Below are 22859 nucleotides of genomic sequence, written 5' to 3'. Positions count from 1 at the left end.
TTGGGGATGGCCAGGGGAACTGACTGTAAAAACCAGGAAAAATAGTCCTGCCTCGGTGCCACAGTGGGCACTGCACTGTGGGAGGTGCCTTTGATGTCAGCAGGAGACTCGCCCTGGCCTGGGGCTGCTCTTGGCAAGGCATCTGGGGAGTGCCTCTGAGGCAAGAAAGCAAGCACTTGCCAGGTACAGAACTGGACAGATCAAGAAGTCAAAATTTTTCATTCCAACTATCTATAGGAAATAGGGTTTTTTTATTATTTCAAGTTTTCATAAAAATCCATAATTATTGAAATCAAAGTTACAGAAGAAAGGTCGTAACTTTTTTATTGATTTTATTTCTTTTTTCTTTCTTTTTCCCACCCTCCCCCGTTGTTTTTCCCCTCTCAGAGTTATATCTGACACCAGAGTCCATCAGACAAAGTCCTTACAAACACAGGAGTCCTGAAGACATCGGCTGAATGTTTTCCTGGTATAAAGAAGAGGAGGAGGAGGTGGTGACAGTGCGGGCGCAGTGGGTTTGGACAGGGGCAGAGGGCACGGTGGAAGGAGAGAGGTCGGTATGTTTGTAGCAATGTTTGTTAATTATTTTTTATTTGTTCATTTGTTCATTTTTTTTAAAAAAACAAAACAAAACAACACCATTATTATTTGCAAATTGTCGCCTGGTTAAATCATTTTCATATTAAACTTGCGCGGCGCGTCGGCAGAGCTGATGCCCGCGTCGGACTTCCGTGGCACGTACTCGATTTCAATGTTGTGCTTGGTGTTGCCTTTCCCGCGGCTCCAGAGGAAGAGGAGCACCAGACAGAAGAGCACGACACCCAGGAAGGAGATGAAGCCCATGGTGGTGGCGATGATGAGAGTCTTGATGTCAAAGGGGAAAGGCACGGTGGCGCGCGTGCTGTTGGCATCGCTCTCGTTGGGCTGGTTGGAGATGAACGCGAAGGTCTTGTTGGGCTGGTGGGGCCAGTCTGGGGAGTAGCTGCGCACGTGCAGGTGGGCCAGCATGGTGTCGTTGCCACCCGCGTTGCTGGCGATGCATAGGTAGGTGCCGTTGTCCTGGATCTGGGCGTAGCGCACCTCCAGCGTGCCGTCAGGGAAGACAGTGAGCCGCCCGTTGGTTTTGGTAGAGATGAGGTGCTTCCGGGGAGACAGCCACATGATGGTGGGCGGCGGGTCCCCATCTGCCCGGCAGACAAAGTGCACCGTGTGGCCTTCGTCCACAAAGATCTGCTGAGGTTTGCGGTCCCGTATTCGTGCTCGGCGGCAGGTGAAGTAGTTGGGCAGGAGGACGTCAGGGAAGTCCTTGAACTCCTTGCCCTGGACGAACTCGGGGGTGGAGCAGGTGGGCTGCTGCTTGTTGAAGTTCAACCTCCATCGCCGCCGGAAAACCCAGAGCAGCCGGCAGTCGCAGGCTAAGGGGTTGTTGTCGAGGATGAGCGTCTCCAGGTTGCCCACCGAGTGGAAAGCTGACTCCTCCAGGGTGGTCAGCAGGTTCCCTGACACGTTCAGGATGCGCAGGTAATTGAGGCCGCGGAAGGCGAAGGGCTCGACCGTGGTGAGCTGCCCTCCCACCAGCTGGATCTCCTGGAGCCTGAGCAGGTCATGGAGCATTGAGCCCTCGATGGTGACGATGGGGTTGTAGGACAGGTTCAGGAACCGGAGGTAAACCAAGTGCCTCACCGACACGTACGGGATGGACGTCAGGTTGCAGTGGGTGATGGACAAGGAGGTCAGGTTCAACCCATAGAGGCAGTTGGATGTCATGGTATCCAGGTAGGGCCAGTGTGAGATCTCGAGGACCTTGAGCCGGTACAGCCTCTTGAATGAGTAATCCCGGATGGTGTTGATGTTCAGGTGGCGCAGCCGCAGCACGATCAAGCCGTGAAGGTGAGACAGGGCCTCCGTGGGGATGGAGGTCAGGTTGCATTTCTCCAGGGTCAGCTGCTCCAGGCTGTTGAGGCCACTGAAGGCCCGGTGGGAGATGTAGACGAGGTCGTTGTCACCCACCTCCAAAGACTTCAGGTTGTACAAGTCCTGGAACATGTAATCTAGGAGGATCACAATTTTATTCTCACTAATGTCTAGCTTGGTAAGGTTGCTGAGTCCAGTAAACACCCCCAAAGGGATCAGCTTGAGTCTGTTACTCCTGAGCCCCAGCGTCCTGAGGTTGAAGAGGTTGTTGAAAGCCCCAGGTTCAATGGCACTGATAATATTCTCGTTTAGCTCCAGCTCCTCCAGGTGAGGGTAGTTGGCAAATTCATCCTGGTTGAGCGTCTTGATGCGGTTCTTGCCCAAGTCCAGCAGCCTGGTCTCGGTGGGGATCCCCTCTGGCACGACCATGAATCGCTTGCGGTGGCACAGGACAGCGCGCTCCTGGGCAGAGCACTCGCAGCGCGGCGGGCAGCCCGTGGCGGAGCCGGACAGGATGGATCCCAGCATCAGCAGGAGGATCGGCTGCCAGCAGGCCAGGATTGGGCTGCGCATACTCGCCTCCCCAGCTACCATCCTATCTCTCACCTGCAGGTAACAGCGGGAGAAAGAGCAAGGGGCACGTGAGCAAACAACGGGCACAGCCAAGGCAAAAGCTCTGGTGTCCTGCCAGAGGTGATGGGAAGGCAAAAGGCACCATCCATGCACAGCAGAGGGTCTCATTTTCCAGCTGAAATGCAGCCCTTTGGCTTCAAGACCCTCTCTTCTCCCCCTTCCCTGACTTTCCACTTGATGGTTGAACGTGCACTGACTCTTGAGTGGAAGGCCTTGAGGAATCTGTGTCATACAGCTTCCTCTGCTTCTTAAAAAAATAATTTAATACGAAACACATCTATCTACATCCTATTTTAAGCTCTTGAAATTATTCCGTTCCCTGTAGATGGAGTCTGAATATAAAGGCTGCTTGGCAAACAGAGGAGCCGAGCAGAGGATGGAGCATCTGGGGGAGCCCCACTTGGGGCAAGCAACACTGAGAGCTCAGTGGGAGCCAGCTCCCTCCTTCTGTGCTCCCCCATGCCCCAGCTGCTCTCAGTGTGTCCCCAAGGCCAGTTCCTTGCCTCCCACCATGCCAGCCTGCAAGGGCAGACCCAAACCATTTTCCCCCCACCCAGAAACAGCAACTGGGCAGACACTGCCTACAAGAGCAAGCTGTAGCCTCAAGTCAGGTCCAGGGGGGCTCTGGATAATGAGGGAGCTGCCTGGTGTCAGCTGGGAATCACCCAGCCTCCTGCTGATGTCCCTGGGGAGGGCTGGGAGACCTCCCTGGGGGCTCATGGTCTGGCTTGTGCCCCAGCCCAGAGCCGTCCTGGCCCGGCAGAAGTGGATGCTCCTTGTCACGCTGCCTTCGTTGCATTTATTTCCTTTTTCAGGCTGTTATGAGGAATCAAATCATATCAATATTGCATATTAGATCTCCAGCTACTCCAGCCCTTGTTTATATCTATTGTTATGTTACTCTCTGCACTACTCCCACTAATGCTATTTATGGCTATCACCAAACACACCCAATCCATTACTTCCATTGGCTCTGTTTGTATCCATCACTGTATATCCTGTCCATTACTTTCCCTGCTCCAGCACTATTTATGGGGCTGGTACACGTTCTGCACATTCCTGCCATTGCATCTGCTCATATTCATCATTTCATACAGATATATGACCCAAGGATCACTTTTGTTCCCAAAAAATTATTCAAAATTTCTTTGTAAGATACAAGGATGGGAGATGATGGACTGGCCATAAAAATGTCCACCAGCACCATCTTGGAAACCACCAGCCTCGGCACAGCCAGTGATGGGCTGTGAGGGCCTGGAGTGCCCCCAGAGGAACCCTCTGTGGTTTCCTCCCATTTCACTGTCCCCTTCCACCCCCCCACCCCCCCTTTCCCTGCTTCCTCTGCAGTGGGGCTGCTCAATGGGGATCATGCTGAACACATCACCCCACAGTGAAGGGGTGCAGGGATGGGAGCTGGTCCTGCCAAGCTCCCCTGGCCGTGATGCTGAGCTCCCTCCTGCTGGCCCTGGGCCAGCATGTCCCAGTCCAGTGGAAACATTTCCAGTGGGAGTGCCTGGGCCCCAGCCAGGCTGCAAACAGCCATTTGCTGGGTATTTACAATCCATCATCTCCCATGTCATCACCTCCCTGGTGCTGGGCAGCAGTACAGATACAAGGGGGTTGCTGCTCCCACTGCCATGCTGCTGGGGTGGGGTTGGGACTGGGGCCGGTGCCCTGGAGCCAGGCTGGCCCCTGGTTGGCATGGCCCAGGTTGCACATGGATTTGTTCCCCAGGCTCCTGCTGCAGCCCTGGCTGGGGCTGGGCTGCCAGTGGGTGCCCACGGCCAGGAGCCTCTTGGGCACTGCCCTCCCACCACAGGCTCGTTCCTGAGCGCTGGCTCGCCCGCAGCCTTTTTTCTCAGAAACCAACTCCTGCTCCTCAAAGCCGTGCTGAGAAAGCCATCAAAGACAGCAAAACACGGCATGCAAAACAAAATACAGTCTGAGGGGCTTAATTATAGCAGGACTGAAAACACTCAGCTCATTAAGAGTGCCAGGCACCAGCCTTGTTTGTGTGCCAGGCCAAAAGCTCCGCTCTGCCTGCATGTGCTGCTCTGTTCTGGTCCCTGCTGGCCATGGGGAGGAGGCAGAGCTGAATCCTGCAGACCAACTTCCCCCAGGCTCAATCCTGCCTCTCCAGCAGCAGGAAGGGAATTGCACCTCCAAAGCACCTTGTCCTGTGCTGTCATCCCCAGCGCAGCCTCGGCAGAGCCAGAGCTGTGAGGTATCAGTGAGTAAAAAATCAGCAAAGAGGCCAGAGATGAATGAAGCAGAATCTGTGTGGTGTTACCGACGAGCACAGCCCAGAATTAAAGTCTAGACACACCTCACATGTTATTAGTTCTCAGCTAAATTTAAATCCGTGATAAATACAATCCCTGACAAAAACATCCGTAATCTTAATAACCAGAGCCACAGAAGAGCTTTGGAGAAAGACAATAAATAAGCTGGAAAATTCTGAGCTAAGATGAGCTTTAAATCACTTCTGGCTCCCATTTACCTCTGCCTGATTCGGAGAGAAATAGTTGTGCCTCAAGGTGATGTGGATATTAAGAGATGCCCTTCTAAAAACGACTCAAACTGTGATTTTTGTGTGAGCTGTGGGCCAACAATGCTTGCATGGCTTTACAGCCACTGCACAACTGCTACCTGCAGGAAGGGCTTTCCACAAAGCCCTCCCAGATTTACTCTGAGGAAGACCCTGAAACATGCCCAAGCTCCCCTCCAGGGTGCCAGCCATGGCCCAGCAGGAGCTGCCAGGCAGGAGCAGAGGATGGGGCCATGGCTGTGATGCACAGCCCAGCCCTTGGCATGAGCGTGGTTCTCCTTCCTCAACCACAAAAAAAGAATGGACAAAAAAAGCAGCAGCTGCCAGGCTCACTGCCTTTAGGTGACAGCAAACCCAGTGCAAGCCAAAGCAAAACTCATGCTCAGAGCCATGGCAGGCACTGACCCCTGTCCTCACCACCTGCTGCCCAGGGCTGAGGGCTCTCAGTACAGTCCCTTCCTGCAGGAAGGGCCCAGCCTCAGCCCAAGAGGCGCAGATGGAGGCACCAGAGCTCTGCCTTGGTGCTAAATACAGCAGGGCCTGCCCAGTGTCTGTGCCTGGCCTCACTGCTGGGAGGGAAGATGCCATTCTGGGCTGTGCCTGGAAATGCAGCCTGGGGCCAGACTGAAGCGCTGACGTGCGTGGGGTTTGCTCTGCTGTGACAGGCACACGCTGCCCTGGTGTGGGAGGAACAGCCCCAGAAAGCCAAACTTGGGTGATGACCCAAAAGGGAGCCCAGGTTCTGCCCCTGAGTGTGCTCCTGAGGATGCCCCAAGGGGTGGTGCAGCCGCCTGGCCATGCCCACCACTGTCACCGCTGTCCCTGGGCTGTCCCCTGCTCCCACCCTGCCGAGCAGGGAGCGATCTGCTGTGCTGACAGGGAGCGAGCAGGAGGCAAAAACCCCGAGTCAGCTCTAAGCCCACCTGGCAGCCATAAATTACAGGGCTGGAGATGTTCACCCTTGAACCAGATGCTTCTGAGAGCATCGAGCCACAACAGGCAATTTAGGACAAAGCGAGCCATACCCCAGCAGGGACGGGGGCCCACGGTGCTCTGGGGGCACCATCCCCACCCTGTCCCTACAGGAGCCAACCTGCTGCTCCCAGCTGTGCACAGCTGGACAGTGCTGGGCATCCTCACTGGGCTGCAGTGGGGGGGTGCGTTCAGCCATGGGTTCACCCCATCTCTGCCATGATGGCTTCATACAAAGCCAGTGAGACACAGCTCCCTGAGTCCATGCTCCTGTCTCCTCTAAGCTGCTCCAGCTAAATCAAATTTTATTGAACTTCACTACATTTTAGAGACAAAGACTTCAGGTTTACAAATAAATATTTAACAACCTTTCCTGCTGGTAGAGGAGTTTCTTACCCAGACCCCGGGCTCTGCACTGTTTCTGTAGCTATCTGCAAAGCAGCAAAACAAAGGGAGCAGCTTTAATTTGCCAAACACGTTTGTGCCCATTTCCTCCTCTCATCATTTCCCCTGTGTCCAGTGTGCATTTGTGGGCCCTTTTGCTTTGTCTCTCCCTCCTCTCCACCCTATCTGCTCCCTCCTCCTCCTCCTCTTTTCCCACCCAGTCCCAGAGTGCAGGCATTGGCAGTAATTGCCCTTCTCCCCCCTGCTCAAGATGGGCAGCAGTGGGTGGGAGCATCAGGCAAAGGAAGGAGTTTCCCTTCTGGAACCACCATGCTTCACATGGGGAAGAAGAAATCAAAGAGGGAAAGCATAAAGTGATTCCTGAGTGCTGTCAGGGCTGGCTGGTGGGCACAGCCAGGGTGGCACAGCACTGGCCTGGGCAATGGAGACCTGCCACCACACTCCTCTGGACCTTCATTCATGGATGTGCTGCTAACAAAGGGTTAGAGGGCTGCACTGTGTCCTGGCCTGGCCCCAAAATCATCCAGGAGCAACACAGGAGGGTGAAAGAATGGGGGAGAAACAGGCAGGAGATGAGAAGGACCCCTCAGGGTGGTGGGGACACAGGAGCAAGTTGTGCAAATTAAGCAAATGAGCCAAGGCAGGTCAGCCAGAGGAGAGCACACCCCCAGCCCAGCACCCCCAGCTGCCAGGGTCACTGCTCCCCTTCCCACAGGAAGGCACAGCTCTCCAGCTGGGAGCTCTTGCTCAGCCTCCTGGAGTATCTGCTTTCAGCAGCTCCGAGGTGGGAGCCTGGAATAGGTGTGAGGCAACCTGATCTGCTCTGGCAGCTGCTCTGGAGCTGTAAAAGAGCACGAAGAAGAATTGAAGATGCAAATCCCCTTCCGGCACTGACACCGCCCGGCTGGCACCAGATTTTGGTCATGGCTGGCCCATGGAAGGGCCCTGCAAAGGCATTTCCTCATGGAAACAGGCTCTGCCACCCAAAATGGGGTGTCCCCAGCACTGCAGTCAGTCAGGAAAGCGCCAAGTCAGAGAGCAAGAAGAGCAGAAAAAACGGAGATGCCCAGGGGAGGAGAAGAGCTCTAACATGGGCTGAGGGGCTGGAATGCTGGTAAGGGAGGCTTTGGCCCAGCTGCCTACTGGTTTAAACCTGGGCCTGTGGATCTACCTGACCCCATGCAGGGACAGCTTTGTACAGAGAGGGACAGCCAGCAGTGGCCCAGAGCCAACCTGGAGAGTGGCTTTCATTTTCAGGCAGGTTACTGGAGCAGGACAATGGGAAGGAGATCCTGGTTGTCTCTGCAGGATGCTGAAGCTCAGAGCAGTTTTTGCTGAGGCTGTTTCTTGCTGTGATCACATCTGTGCAAGAGCTCCTCACCCTCCTCCTACCTGTGCTCCTTCATTTTGAGCATCTTTTCTCTCTCTGGCTGCACATGCCTCAGCACCCCATCAGCAGAGAAAACATCCTGACAAGGGATCAATAAGTAATTGCAAAGGCAGCTGTGGATGTCAGGGGCTGTAAAGCCCTGAGCCAGCACAAGATAAACAAGGGGGGTGAGGGTGCTGTGCAGAGTGGGGCTGGGGCTCAGGACCAGCCATGCTCCCCTGCTCATGGGCAGGGGTAGCCAGGACATGGACTGGTCACTGCTGCCACAGCCACTGCCTGAACTGGTGGCTCTGTGCTTCCCAGGTCAAGTGAGCCTGGAGAAGGCTCATTTTTTATTACTTATGTGAGCCAAAGAGCAGGGGAGGTGTGTTTGCCAAGGGAATAGCTCCCAAGGGCTGGCTGGAGACTTCTAGGGTTGGAGATGGCTGGAGGCTGGTGGGCACTGGGAAGGACATGCACCATTTTGAATGGAGATTCTCCTTCCTCTTTCTTCTTCCTTTATTTTGGCAAATTTCCTTGGGATTGCTACCTCTGTGGAAATGGGCTGGGTCACCAGGATGTTTTAAGTGCTCACTGAAGGCAGGCAGCTCACCTTGCACTCTGATCAGTGGGCACTGTGTACAGGAGGCTCCAGTGTAGCATGAGGGTCTCCTTAGACGGTTCTTTTTCCCTGCCAGAAAGCTGAGGAAGCTGGGAAAGGGGGATGTAAAAACCCCAGGCTCTTCTCAGGGCAATGGAAACACTTGCCCTGAAGAGGTGAAAGAAAGTCCAAGGAGTGTTCCTGCTGGGAGAGCGCCAGGGTCACAATGACATTGCAAAGGCATCCCCTGCCACGTGCCCGTGGCCCAGTCGCCTTCTGTGCTTCCTTGAGCTGCCCTGAGCCTCCCTGCATGGGGTGGCAGGGCTGGGCTGGGGCTGGAGGATGGGCACAGCCCTCCCTCCCAGCACAGGGCCCCAGAGCTGCTGAATCAGCCAGAGCCCAGCTGCACAGAGCCTGAGCTGGACCCGTGTGCAGGGCAGGACAGCACCTGACATGGCAGAAAAGCAGCTGAACAAAGTCACCCAACTGCCAGAGCGCCTCTCAGCCCCGCCAGGAGCACATGGCATCGCTGTGTGGGCTTGCCTTGAGGGCTGGGCTGGGGACAGGGGCTCCCTGCTCCCCCAGAGCCAGGCTCCAGCCTGGGCCACGGGCAGTGCCCCAGCAGTGAGGAGGACACAGCTCTGCCAGGCTGAGACACGGCTCCTGGCCACCCACAAACCACACCTGGGGGCAGGAAAGATGAGCTGCTCCCTCCTATTGCTCCCTGCCTGGGAACACCCAATCCCCCTCCAGCTACCAAAAGGCATCCTATGGCTCCACAGCTGCCTAGAGCTCTGCTCAGTGCCCACAGGAGGGCTGGGGCACCAGCAGCTCCAGCAGCACAAACCCAGGGCTAGCAGGCAGGGCTGGGGGAGCCCCAGCAGTGCCTCCTGCCCTCATTTACCCAGGGCTGCCTCAGCACAGCAAATGCCAAACCAGCCCAACACCCTGGTCCCAAGGGCCATAGAGAACAGCTCTGAGGCTTTGGGATGTGACCCCCTCTAAATGCCACCACTCCAAACCACTGTGTCCCTACTGCATCCCTGACACTGCTCAAAGGTTGAAACCCCAGATCAAAGTCCCAAAGGCTGGGGAACAGCAGCTGCAGGGACCAGTCATATTCCTTACATTTAATTTAAGCTAAGACTGTACTTACAGCATCACTTTGGTTCCTAGGGCACATCCCTTGAATTCCCCTATAACCAGCACAGGATACCAAAAAAAAGTACAAGGGCTGCTCCTTTCCTCTGGAAACCTTTGGGATAGTGGCAAGAGAACTTCAAAGGACATAGGACATAAAGCAGTCAGCTTTGCTGACCTCAGGGAAACCTGCTGATTTACCCCCCTTTAGGACTAGCCCTGGTATTTTTATACTGCTGCCTAAAATAAGTGGCCTGGGAAGCCTTCGGGAGAAGCCAAGTGCAGCCCAGCCTGGCAGAACCGGCTCTGGGATCAGCCACCAGTGAGACAAGGGTCAAGGGACTGTGTGTGCCCTGCTGCCAGGGCTCCCATGAGCACGGGTGGCACCAGCAGAGCTGTCCTTGCTGCACACCCCCAGGGACACGGGGCAGAGCAGGGGGCAGGAGCACCGCTGTGCTTCAAGGCACTGTGAGAGATGGAAGCCCCAGTTCACTCCATCCACCTCATTTCCCAACTCCTTCCCGCAAGCCACATCTCTCTCTCTCTCTCTCTCTCCCCCTCCCATTTATTATTAAGTTTTGTTCACATAATCACAAATTTGGTGCCGCAGGAAATTCCAGAGAGAGAAATGGAGAAAAAAGGGAGGCAAAGAAAGCATGAGCAGTAGCAAGTGCAGAGGGAAGATTCCTCTTCCCAGCCTGGTTTTCTCTGGGCTGGTTTTACATGTATAATTCCTTTTTCTTTCTCCCTCTCTCACTTGTTTGATTTTTGCATTATTTATGGCTTGTCTTCAGGGCCTGTATTTGCTGTTATTGTTTCATTCAACAATAAAATGGATTAGATAAAAACAAACTGTGCTGAGCCACGGCTGAGCCTGCCCGTCCTGCCTCCAGCTGAACCCACACAGCCAGGCAGGGCGGGCGAGGGGCCACCAGCCCCTCCCAGCCCAAATCCTGCAGGAAGGGAGGTGCTGGGGGATGTGGCCTGGACAGGGTTTGGGCTGATAGAAATCCTTGGCAGGTATGGGGCTGTGCCAGGCAGAGCTGTTCTAATGCCCAAGACAAGGGGGGGCAGTGTCAGCACAGTGGCAGCCTCAGCCATGCATTCCTCAGCCTTTCCAGCACACGCTGAGCCCGTGGGCATAGAAAAAAAGAGAGATCCACCACGGGGATGGAGCAGCTCCCCACTGCCCTCAAAAGAAGGCAGCTGTGGGGTGGATTTGCTGTGTTGTGCCTGAGCTGCAGCAATGCTTTCTGCCCTTTCTCCTCTCCCAGCACTGTGGATAATGACACGGAGCCTGCGCTTTGGGCTGTACGTGAGAACAAAAGTAATCATGGGGAAATCCAGTGCACGGGAATGCAGTGGGAAATGCGAGGCCAGGGTTTCCATTTCGCTGCCGTTTCCCATCGAGGAGGATAAACAGGCTGAGCACAAATCAGTTTAATGGCAGCACCTAATGGCAGCGCAATTCTGCGCTTCCCGGAGCGAGCCGTAGCTCAGGCCCAAAGTGGCAAAGAGATGGCAGCTCTGTGGGACAGCTCAGGCCCAAAGTGGCAGGGAGGTGCCAGCTCTGTGGGATGGGCACCCCATGGCACAGCCCCAGACAGGCACTGGGGGCCCCCCAGGACTGGCTGCCCTGGCAGCAGCACTGAGATCACCCAGTCCATCACAGTACAAGGGGACTCGTGTCCCTCTGCAGCCATGGACTGTTGTCTGCCCAATTCCCAGCAGAAAAGAGGTGTCCCTGTGGGTGTCCCTCAAGTCCCTAAGGTCCTCAGAGCCACGGGGGGCCTGTGGAGTGCTGTGCCTTGCTCTGTGCTAGAGCACACAAAGCACTGGCCAGCAGAACAGGGCACCCGGCCAGTGCCTACTGTGATGCCTCCCCAGCTCATCAGGCTCATATTTTGGGTAGACCAGATGGATCTGGCTCTCTGTGACTATTCCCAATCCAAAGGAGGGGTGGAGAAAGGCTGGGTTTGGGTATGGGAGGGAGAGGTTTGGCTGCTGGAGGGTGACAAGTACCTCTGGAAGGCTCAGGCTTTGCTCACCACCCCCAGGTTGCCTCTGAGGTCTAAATCGGTTGTTTCCCATTTCACACTCAACATCTCAAATCCAAACAAAGAGCTGAAAGAATAGATCACGTCAAAATATTTCTGCTTCTCCCTCCTACGAGAATTCCCCATCAGAGACCAATCCAATTAAGGTGCAGGTTATGAAATTAACCATAATTACCAGAGTGATATTTAATGTTTTGCATTCTGATGAAGAAACAGAATGGAAATGACAAAAAAATGAGTAATTGTGGGTCCTACTGCTATAACTAATAGCAACTTGGGGGGGAGGGGAAGGGCTGCCCGGGAAGTGAGGGCTGTGTGGGGTGGCAGGGGCTGGGCTCCACCAGGAACCTTACATCCCCAAGGGCAGGGCTGGGTGCTCAGGGCACATCCCCCTGGGAGCCATGGCCAGCCTGACCCCCAGAGCAGAGGTCAGCCCAGTCTGATGGCAACCACGGGCATTTTGCTATTTGAGCATCCCTTGGACAATGCTGGAGCACAGGAATCATGTCCTGGAAGGCACAGCCCAGTCCTGCACCTCCTCACTCTGTCCCTGCTCCCTGTGGGGACCCTCCAGCTCACCCAAGGACTGTCCCCACCTCAGGACAATGACCACAGCCCAGAGAGAAAGGACACGAGTGCTTCAGTGGGGAAAGCCTTTGGCCTCTGCCAGGACACTCCTGTGGAGCCCAGGAGAGGAAAGCTCATTCTACACACATCCATTGCAGGATGCCAAGGCACTGACCAGCACTGACACATGAATAAAATGATGGAAAAACCATGCAGCATGGTTAAACAGAACCATGGTCTGTGCTTCACCATGAGAATGAGCAAAACAAAGCCAAGCTCCCCAGCCCCTGTGACAGGACAGTGACCTGCTGCCCTGCCTGAGCCTTACTCAGGTAGGAGATGCTGTCTGGATAGGGCATGGGAGGGGCAAGGGATGGTGGCCATGATGTTGGTGAGGCCAGAAGGAGGACTGAGCCACTGGTGGGGCTCATGGCAGAGCTCCCCCAACATGGCCATGCTGCACTAATACACTCCATGCATCCCATGCAGGCCCAGAGAGGTCCCATTGGCCATTCCTGATTGCTGCTCCTGAAGTGGGAATCACCCAGGATTCACCCCAGCACGATGCTTGGGGTCTCTGCTCAAGGCAGAGTGCTCCCCCCACTGTGAAGCCACACTGGTGTGACCTCCTGTCCCCAGGGATAGAGAGAGCCACACACTCCCTGCCCGGGCTGAAGGGGAGATGATGATGTCACCCTCAGTGACATTTATCAGCATTTACTCAATTGCCCGGGTCAAGCTGACAATTAACGCTGCTCAGACACAGACACCTCTGTGCCACCCAGCCTTCTCCTGGTGACAAGGGACAGAGGCCACACCATGCTGCTGACAGCGCCTGGGGGCTGGGGAAGCACTGGGAAGGGGGACTCTGGCTGGTGTTTGTCCCTTCCCCAAGTAAGGCCCATGCCCAGACACCCCTGTCCCCTCTGTATCACACATGCCCTGGCACTGCCCCACAGGCAACAGGCTCCAACAGCCACCAGCACTGGCTGGGAGTAAGGCGTGTCCCCAGGCATGGCCACACGGTGCAGAGGCACAGAGATCTCTCTCCCTACAACCATTCCCTGCCAAAAGTTCCAATTTTTACTCTCTCTCTGCAAAGAAAGTGGAAAAAATTGACTAAGAAGAAAATTGAGGTCATGGCCTTCCGTTTCTTTCTCCCTTTGTTTTTCTTGGGTTGTTTGATTTGAGTTAAACATTTGGAGCCCTTTTCTCTCTCATCCCAGCTACCTGAAAAGCTCTTCTGGCTCTTTTCCCACCAAAAGCCATTTCTGCTTGAACCCTGCTCAAGGCTCAGCAGAGAACAAAGGACAGCTGCTGACTCAGTGCACTGGGTGTGTTGGAGAGACCAAACAACACCCACCCTGGCCAAGCTGGGAACATTTGGGTGTTTTCCACCCAAATGTTCACAGAGATGTGCCCATTGCCAACTCTGCCTCCAAGGACAGGGTCCCATCAAACAGCAGCACCCAGTGGTCATCCAATGTACCTCATTGAGCCCCAACAGGTTGTGTTGTGTTTTGTAATTCAACAACTGTAATTACGCTATAATTGTGGTGTTATTATAAAGGGATTTATCAACCCCTGAATTAAAGCCTCAAGTTAAAAGATTTTATACTTGTCACTAACATGGAGCAGCACTAACTTCAGCAGTGCAACTGTGGCTTTGTGAAGCAGGACACTAAAGGAAACAGAAGTCCTTCAGTGATACTGTTACCCTTCCAGGAAACAGTGGTAATTAGAGGTATCACACAGTAATTACATTACAGGTGTAGAGTAACTGCAGCACAGTACGGTGTTACAGTGGTACAGCCATTTGTTGAGTAATTAATCCATCCACAAGAAGGCCTGCAAAACCTGATGCTTCCCCAGGAGCTGTAAAAGCAGCTCCACTGTCTCCTTCAGTCACCTCCTGCCCATTCCACGGGACCCAGCGAGAGCTGGGGCTGCCTGAGCCCTGGAGCAGGCAGCTGCTATGGGGAAAACTCTCTGTGGGAAGACATGGAGGCTTTAGCCAGGGGCACATCTCCCTCTTGGCCTTGCTCATTATGAGAGGCCCCCTCTCCTCCATGGCATCCAGCAGCTGTGCCAACAGGATCCAGGAGGGAGCCAGGAGCAGCAGGAGAGCAGGCACAGCCAACCCAGCCACTCCTGCCGTGCCCCAGCCCACCCTGCTGGGAGAGACCCACCCTGGGCCTGCCCCTGGCACCTGGGACAGGCACGGCTGCTCCGGCCACCCGAGCTGCAAGAGGTGCAGGACAGGGACACAGCGTGCTCTTGGAGCCAGGGGAATGGACAGGGAAGGAGCAGGGGGAAGGAAGGTTTGGGCAGTGATGCTGGCTGGGATCGCTGGTGTTGGGGTGGGTAAGGGCTGGGATGGGTGCTGTGGGATGGGGACAGGCTGGGATAGCAGCTCCATGACAGCTGTAAGGTGCAAATGGGCTGGGGCAGCTGTCATGGAGTGGGGGTGGGTGCTCTGAGATAGGGATGGGCTGGGACAGGGGCTGGGATAGTGCCTTTGGGAGGGGATGGGCTGGGATAGGGGCTGGGATAGTGCCTTAGGGTGGGGATGGGCTGGGATAGGGGCTGGGATAGTGCCTTTGGGAGGGGATGGGCTGGGATAGGGGCTGGGATAGTGCCTTTGGGAGGGGATGGGCTGGGATAGGGGCTGGGATAGTGCCTTAGGGAGGAGATGGGCTGGGATAGGGGCTGGGATAGTGCCTTAGGGTGGGGATGGGCTGGGATAGGGGCTGGGATAGTGCCTTAGGGTGGGGATGGGCTGGGATAGGGGCTGGGATAGTGCCTTAGGGTGGGGATGGGCTGGGATAGGGGCTGGGATAGGGGCTGGGATAGCTGCCTTTGGCTGGGGATGGGCTGGGCAGTCCTGTAGGTCTGTGCAGCCCCGTGCTGGAGGAGATGGCTCGAGGCACGGCCACAGTGCTGCTCCAGGGTCGTCTCCAGCGTGCGTGAAGGTCAGGTCAGGGCTGCTGCAAGGTGCAGAGCAGTGAGGCGAGGGTTAAGGCTGGCAGGAGGGCTGGGATGGGGCTGTGGAAGGGGTATCATTGCAGAGCCACAGCCGGGCTCTGGAGGTGGTGCAGAGGAACGGGAGATGGAGGGAGATCCATAGAGTGGGGCTCTTCCCGGAATGCCTGAACTTCCCCCCACCAGTCGGGACCCCGGAGAGCAGCGGGGCTGTCACACCGATCCCCTGCTGCCGGCCAGCGGCCACATTCGCTTGCTGGAGCAGGCGTTTGCTGGGAAGGAGCGCGGATGGCGATGGCTGGGGCGGCAGCTGGGGCAGGGACAGGCAGGGAGAGGCAGCAGAGCCTCGGCGACGCCAAGCAGCCCGAGCAGCCTCGATCCCACCCGTGCCCACGCTCGCCCGCTGGCCCTCCCTCCCTCCCTCCCTCCGCGGCACCAACGCTCCCATTCCTTCTCGGAGGTGGCACCTCCAGCACCTGGATCGAGTCGTGCCTCTACCCATCACTCGGGCTATTTATACATCCACGGCGCAAGGTGAAAAATCCAATAACCCACACACAGTAACGGAGAGCAACAAGCACCGGCACCGCCCGGGAGGGCTCCCAGAGCCCTTCTGCCAAGCAGGCTCCTGGGCATCCCCGCAATCCCCAGTGCCCTGTGGAGCTCCTTTAACATCAACCGCTTCTTTTTTTCTGCCAGACACAAACCGAGGGCAGAGCCCGCACCCGCAGCCTGACCCTGGCCCAGCATCTCCAGTTCTCTGGGCTGGCTCCTGGCTCCGGGGTGTGGAGCTGAGCCCAGGCAGGGGGGGACCCTTCAGAGCCCCCCGAGCCCTCGCGGAGCCTGAGGAATCACCCCCCTCGGCATGAGCTCCCCACGGCCCCGACTCACCTATCTCCAGGCTGGGGGGCTGCTGACAGAGAGGTGAACCCCTGAAAAATACCTGCCCTGAAAAATACCCCTTCCCCATGACTCCTGCCTCCGATCTCAGGGCTGGAGAGCTCTCCCTGCCCGTCTTTAACCCTTAATGCCTCTGCTTTGGGCATGGGCAGAGGAACAATTCCTCCTCTCGAGTTAACCCTTGCTGGGCAGGAGATGGGCACAGCCAGCTTGAGGCTGATCCCTGCTCCCGTGCCAGTCCCGGAGGGTAGCGCTGTCCAGACAATCCTTTCCCTACCTGAACAAGGCATCTGCTCCAGGCCGGCCAATTCACCCGGGAACTACCGGGAGAGGAGGAGGACACTCCCCATCAGGATACAGCCTCAGTCCCGCCGAGCCCCAGCCCGCCCGCTGGGACCCCGGCCCCGAACCCCGACCCCGCCTGGCTCGTAGCTCCCGCAGGGGCTGCGCCGAGGCTGCGGGAACGGTGCGGGGAGGAGACGGGCAGAGGGGAGAGCCCGGGCAGAGCGGGGCGAGGAGGCGGCAGCATCCGCACCGGCGGGGCTGGAGGGCGGCAGCTCCCGGAGCACACGGCTCCCCCCGCAGCCCCGGGGCACGCACCAAGTTCCAGCCCCGCGCCCTCCGCACCGGAGCGGGTCCGGCCCCGGGGCAGCGCGGCGGCGCCGTCCCGGGGCGGCGGAGCCCCCACCCCGCCGGTCCCGCCAGCCCCGTGCCCCGCTCCGGTCCCCGGTCCCGCTTACCCGCATCTCATCCTCGCCGGCGATCTCCTTCGGTCAGAAATGGCATCTCCCCCGGCCCCCCCGCCAAACCTCCACCTGCAGTAGCGCAGCTCCCCCTCTCCGCAGCGACAGCACACGGAGCGGCGGCGGCGGCGGCGCTCCCGGGGCCGGGCCGCCCCCCAGTCCCGCGCCCGGGGGAGGGAGGGCCGGGCCGGGCCGGGCTGGGCACGGGGCCCCGCCGGGGCCGCCCTAGGGCCGCGCTGCCGGCGGCTCCCTGCCCTCCGCGCCCGGGCGGCCGGCGGCGCTTCGGGGCGGCGGCATCGCCCCCGCGGGCGGGCGGGCGGCTGGCTCAGCCCGGGCTCCGCACGCCCGCTCCGCCGGCCGGGTCTGCCGCGGCGGGGCCGGGCCGGGTGCCGCCGGCCCCCGCCTCCCCTCCGGGAGGAGCCGCCGGCGGGTGCGGGGCGGTGCGCGGAGCGGCGAGCGCGGCAGCGGCGGCCGCGGCCGGTCCCTCCTCCCGCCGCCGCCCCCGCTCCGCGCGGGGGGTGCGGGTGCCCGGGGCTGCGGGGCGGGGGGAGCGGGGATGGCTCCCCCGCCAACCGGGGCCGCTCGATGGATGGGGGCCCTCGCAGCCCCCGCCCCGCCGCCGGTGCAGCCTCGCTGCCCGCAGAGGACGGACCAACGGAGCTCTGCCCGTCACCGTCGCGTCGGTGCCCAGCCCTCCCCGCGTCCGCCGGGAGACGGAGCCGGGCTACCCTGAGGATTCCGGAGGGTCCGTCCTACAGCAGCTCCCTCAGCACTGCGCTTTGCTGCTCTTTACACTGTCCCCCCTTCCCGGCACATAAGAGGGAAAGGGCTGCGAGCGCTGAGGGGACGCCTCCGAGGACAGGTCTGGGACCTGGCCATCCCAAAGCGCCCTCGGAGGGTCCGGCGTATGCTGAGCCGATGGCCTTTCATTCAGGACTAAGTGCACGACTTCCCGAGCACTGCCCACCGCTCCCCCCTTCCATAATGGACACTCTTTATCCAGCAGCGCTGGATTTGCCCAGCGCTGGCTCTCGCAGCCGAGGCTGGTTTCTCCAGCAGTAATGGACACAAACTTTGCTTGTAATGTGCACTTTTCCTTCTGCTTCCTCTGGGCTGGGCTCTCCTGGGGTGCTTCCTGCCCTGTCTAGCTTCTCCCCAGCTGTCCCTGGCTGCCAGCCAAGGCGGACCCAAGGCAGGGGCACCAGGGCGCCCGGCACTAGCACGGGCTGGGGCCACGAGTCTCTTGATTGGGTCCCATGAGCCTTCCCTTGAAGGGCTCTTTCAGCAAGTGAGAGCTTTTGAGCTGGCCCCAGGCCTCTCCTGTGCTCTGTGGCAGGCTGGGGGAGGCCATCGCACAGGAGAGGCCATCCCAAGCTCACGTCCCTGCAGCAGGCTACGAGCAAGCCCCCCCTGGCACTCAGGCAGTGGCTGCTGCCTCTCCGGAGCCCCGTTATGGGTAACGTTATCCCCGTTATCCTCCCGCCTGGCACAGGCGAGCTTCTGAGCAGAGGAGGAATAAACAAAGGGTGGGCACGGTGAACTCGCCGGCTGAATCACTGCAGCTCCCTGCTCCCGCTGCTGCTCGGCTCCCACGGGCACAGCCCCCGGCTCGGCTGGCACGGTGGGTACCCGTCAGGTGTGTCCCTGCGTGGGCTCGGGCACAGCATCCTCGTGGCACGGAACACCGTGGGGGGACAAGGCGTGTGTTGGTGCACGAGCTCTCCTCCTGCCACCAAGGAAACTCAGCCTGGCCGCTCGCAGCGCTCCTCAGACCTTTACTCGGTGCGGATCGATGCCTCTTATTGTTACGGCTATGGCAGCAATGCCATCGATGTTAATAGCACTTCACAAACACAGACAAAGCCGGCAATCTGAATGCGGCCAGAAAAAAACAAACAGAGGACAAAAGACAGGCTAAGAGCTCTGAATGCCGTTTCTAATGCTTCCGTTCCCCCCGCCCCGTTAAAGCCCCGCTAAAGTGCAGGGCACCGCGTATTCAGAAGTAACACTCGGAAATAATTCCTGGAATTGTTGGTGTGTGAGGGGGGAAATTTCACCTCAGCCCTTCCACAAAGACACGGCAAGTACGCCATGCACGCAGCGCTGGTGGCGTGTGAGAGTGATGCTATGCACTGCCTGGAAGCAGGGGGCCTTCCAAGACCGTCTTTCCCACCTCGGCTCCACGGCCATCCCCGCCCTGGGAGCGAGCCGAGCGGCACAGGACGGGGCACTGCGTGTGCAGGAGCAGGGATGAGCTTTTGGGCTGAGAGGGCATCCGTGCACAGCTCTGCTACAGAACAGTCCCGTCCGTGCAAACCCTGCCTTTTGTGTGCCCTCAGCGTGAGATTCCCTTCCCTGGAAGTGGCCAAAGCCAACTTGGATGGGTCCTGAGCAACCTGGGAAGGTGGAAGTGGAAGGGGTCCCTGCTCAGGGCAGGAGTTGGAAACGAGAGGATCTTTGAGACCTCTTCCAATGCAAACTATTCTATGGCTCCATGATTTTGGACCTGGGTGCAGGGACCAGGGGCAGCAGAGGAGGTGAGGGCAGCACGGGTGCCCCAGGAATGGCAGCAGGGCACAGCCCTGTTTGCTTTGACAGCTACACTGTGCATTTTGGCCAGCAGTGAGGAGAGGCGAGGGGAAGGACGGAGGGTGCAGGGAGATAAAACCATCACCTAAGAGCTGCTCTCTCAGCTGGAGCCCCAAGGCCCTTGCCCACAGTGCCAGAGTGTAAGAGCAGCCAGTACAACCAACCTGCCCAAGGAGCACCACTGCCAATTGGGTTTTTCTCTCTTTAACCCTCAGCCCATCTCATGGGCAACACTTCCTCACCCCAGCAGCCTCAAGGACACTTTGGGCAAAGGCAGATCCTGGCAGCAGTGAACCCTGCTGGTCTCTGCTGGAGGAACTGCATGGGCCCCTGCTCGGAAGCCCCAAAGGCTCCAATGTTCTGCATTTATTGACCTGTCATGACTGCTGAGCTTACTGTTAATGTCCCTGAGGTGTTGTAGCACGGGTGACAGTGTGCTGGGGACAGCCACAAGCCCACAACCAAGCCTCACTGGAAGTACCATCCCCTCCTGTCCCCACTAACATCCCGTAGCTATGTGCAGCTGACAGCTTTGCCGCTAACATGCCTTTCTTCCCTCTCCCATCACCTTTACTGGCCTCCCCCATGTTGTAGAGACCAACTCCAGCTGTTTTTGGATCAGCTCCTCAACTGGGTCAACCTCCTTTTTGCAGCATGGAGTGACCCACAGTGCCCCAGCCCTCCAGGTGCCACTGCCCTGTGCCGACCCGTGTGCAGCCCCTGGAAGCTGCAGAGCAGCTCGGCTCACACGCCCTCGTTGAACATGTTCCTCTTTAAAACCTGCAGGGAATGGCAGGAACATTTGGGTGTCCATCTGCAGGGGCTTGTCCCTCAGACAGATGCTCCAGCTCTTTGCCACTGCCATCCTGGGATGATAACGGGCTGTGGCAGATGGTTCCCTTCTGCTGGCATGAGGCAGGAGTTTATCCCTGCTCTCAGCTCCCTCCTGGAGAGGCAGCACCTGCACACTGCTGAGGGACCTGGGCAGTGGGAGCAGAGCTGCCCCTCAGGGGAGAGACCCGGGACCCATTCCCTCCTTTGGATTCAGTGCACGTGTCCAGAAATGCCACAAGAGGTCTAGAAAGGGCCGAGCTGGCAGGAGGGAGGTGGATTTTAATTACTCCCATTATTATTATCATTCCTTTTCTTTCAGATTTTCACACTTTTGTCGTAACAAGCTGAGCTGAGAAAATACATGCAAATGCCAGGCAGAGATAAGATGTACCACACCTTGAAGTACTGCCAGCGCTGGCTCTAGGAACGCCAGATCGGCTGTCTGCCCCTCCTGCCTCCTCCCTCGGCAGCAGGCACGGGGGAGGGGCTGTCCCTGCTCTGCCCCTGCACATCCGGAGAGGAGAGGAGAGGAGAGGAGAGGAGAGGAGAGGAGAGGAGAGGAGAGGAGAGGAGAGGAGAGGAGAGGAGAGGAGAGGAGAGGAGAGGAGAGGAGAGGAGAGGAGAGGAGAGGAGAGGAGAGGAGAGGAGAGGAGAGGAGAGGAGAGGAGAGGAGAGGAGAGGAGAGGAGAGGAGAGGAGAGGAGAGGAGAGGAGAGGAGAGGAGAGGAGAGGAGAGGAGAGGAGAGGAGAGGAGAGGAGAGGAGAGGAGAGGAGAGGAGAGAGGAGAGAGAGGAGAGGAGAGGAGAGGAGGGTCCTCACATGGCCCTGGGCTCCACCTGCAACCAGCTCCTTCATCCTGCCAGTCCTAACCAGTCCCTGGAGAAGGCACCATCATCTCCTGGCTGCTCGGGACAGGGAGGAAAGGTCATCCTGATTCTTGTGCGTGCCTTGCACATCACATGGACACAGACCTCCCCTGCCCTCCTCAGCACTGCGGGCAGCAGGACCTGTTCCTGAGGAACTGCTGTTCCTGAGGAACCCTCGAGGAATCCTTGTTCCTGAGGAACCCCCATATCTGAGGAACCCCTGTTCCTGAAGAACCCTTGTTCCTGAGGAACCCCTGTTCCTGAGGAACCCCTGTTCCTGAGGAACCCTCATTCCTGAGGAACCCTCGTTCCTGAAGAACCCTCGTTCCTGAGGAACCCCTAATTCTGAGGAACCCTCGTTCCTGAGGAACCCCTGTTCCTGAAGAACCCTCGTTCCTGAGGAACCCTCGTTCCTGAGGAACCCCTGTTCCTGAAGAACCCTCGTTCCTGAGGAACCCTCGTTCCTGAGGAACCCCTGTTCCTGAAGAACCCTCGTTCCTGAGGAACCCTCGTTCCTGAGGAACCCCTGTTCCTGATCAACTCCTGTTCCTGAGGAACCCCTGTTCCTGAAGAACCCCTGTTCCCAAGGAACCCTCATTCCTGAGGAACCCTCGTTCCTGAGGAACCCTCATTCCTGAGGAACCCCTGTTCCTGAAGAACCCTCGTTCCTGAGGAACCCTCGTTCCTGAGGAACCCCTGTTTCTGAGGAACCCCTGTTCTGAGGAACCCCTGTTCCTGAGGATGGCTGTTCCACCGGGCCCCTGCGGATGCAGTCAGGGAGAAATGTGCTCCCAGATCACGTTCTCCCTTGGAGGTGGTGACATTTCAGGGTGTGTGGGGGGAGTGGGATGAAGAGGCAAGGCAGGATATTCCTGCTCCCCCGTCCCCACGGCCATCTGGATGTGTGCTGGTGCCTCCTCACAGCAGGCTGAGTCAGTCCAGTGGCTTCTCATTATCAGCTGGAGGGAATCCAAATTCCACATTGTATGGCTGCTCCTCAGTGAAACTGAGGATCCTTATCAAGTATTATCATAATGCTTTCTCTCTGTACTGCCTTGTACTGCTCCCTGCTCTGGTCAGCTTATTGATTTGGAGCAGAATGACCCAAATATTCTTTGACCAGCAGCCATTCACTTGGGACAGCAGTGGCAGGAGCCACAGAATGTTCCCCTGGACATGGGCTGGGGCTGTGAGGCCGTGGAGGGGATCCCTCCACTGTCCCCACCACAGCCTCACTTGCTGGAGGCTGCAGGTGCATGGCTGGACCCATCTCCAGCTCTTTGTCCAACTGAAAGTGAGGTGAGAAGTAGGAGATGCTGTGCTCATGCCTTGCACATCTCAAATCATGACCTGACCTCCATGAAGCTCTGGAGAACAGGGATAAAGAGGAGAAAAAAGCCTTTCTGTAGCCCCCCTCAGCAAGTGCTACTGAACATTGGGTAAGCTGCTGATACACAGCGTCTGCCCCAGCTCAGCTCATCCACATCTCTGCCAGGGCACTGTCCCCACCCTGACCCATTGGAATTCTGGGTGTGGAAATTAGGCCTTTCTATGCAATGTTCTGGAATGGAGAGAGGCCACATGTCCTCATGTCAGCCTGAGTCAAGCACTGATAACTTGACTGCTCTGTCAAGCAGCCCAAACACGTGGCATGAAGGGCTGAGGGAAAAGGCTCCATTAAGTTCTTAAGCCCATTGACACATATATAGAAGGTATTAATAATATCAAGCACCTCAGTGC

At 57.5% G+C, this 22859-nt stretch overlaps 1 protein-coding gene across 5 annotated transcripts in view; it reads right to left on the bottom strand.

Moving 5' to 3' along the window:
• Positions 1 to 232: 232 nt before the first annotated feature.
• Positions 233 to 22859, bottom strand: part of LINGO1 (leucine rich repeat and Ig domain containing 1) — a 159149-nt gene continuing 136522 nt past the window's right edge. For 4 of the 5 annotated variants that reach the window (XM_054516210.1, XM_054516212.1, XM_054516211.1 and 1 more), the window contains one exon: positions 233 to 2520. In XM_054516210.1, coding sequence (XP_054372185.1) covers positions 667 to 2508 — 1842 coding nt within the window. In that variant the 5' untranslated portion in view covers positions 2509 to 2520 and the 3' untranslated portion in view covers positions 233 to 666. Of the gene's footprint in view, positions 2521 to 16828; positions 16940 to 22859 lie in introns of those variants that run through there. The other variant, XM_036389359.2, reaches the window with a different exon arrangement.

The sequence above is a fragment of the Molothrus ater genome, chromosome 13 (assembly GCF_012460135.2).
Source record: "Molothrus ater isolate BHLD 08-10-18 breed brown headed cowbird chromosome 13, BPBGC_Mater_1.1, whole genome shotgun sequence".
Classification (NCBI taxonomy): domain Eukaryota; kingdom Metazoa; phylum Chordata; class Aves; order Passeriformes; family Icteridae; genus Molothrus; species Molothrus ater.
This window is presented reverse-complemented; position numbering and strand designations above follow the sequence as displayed.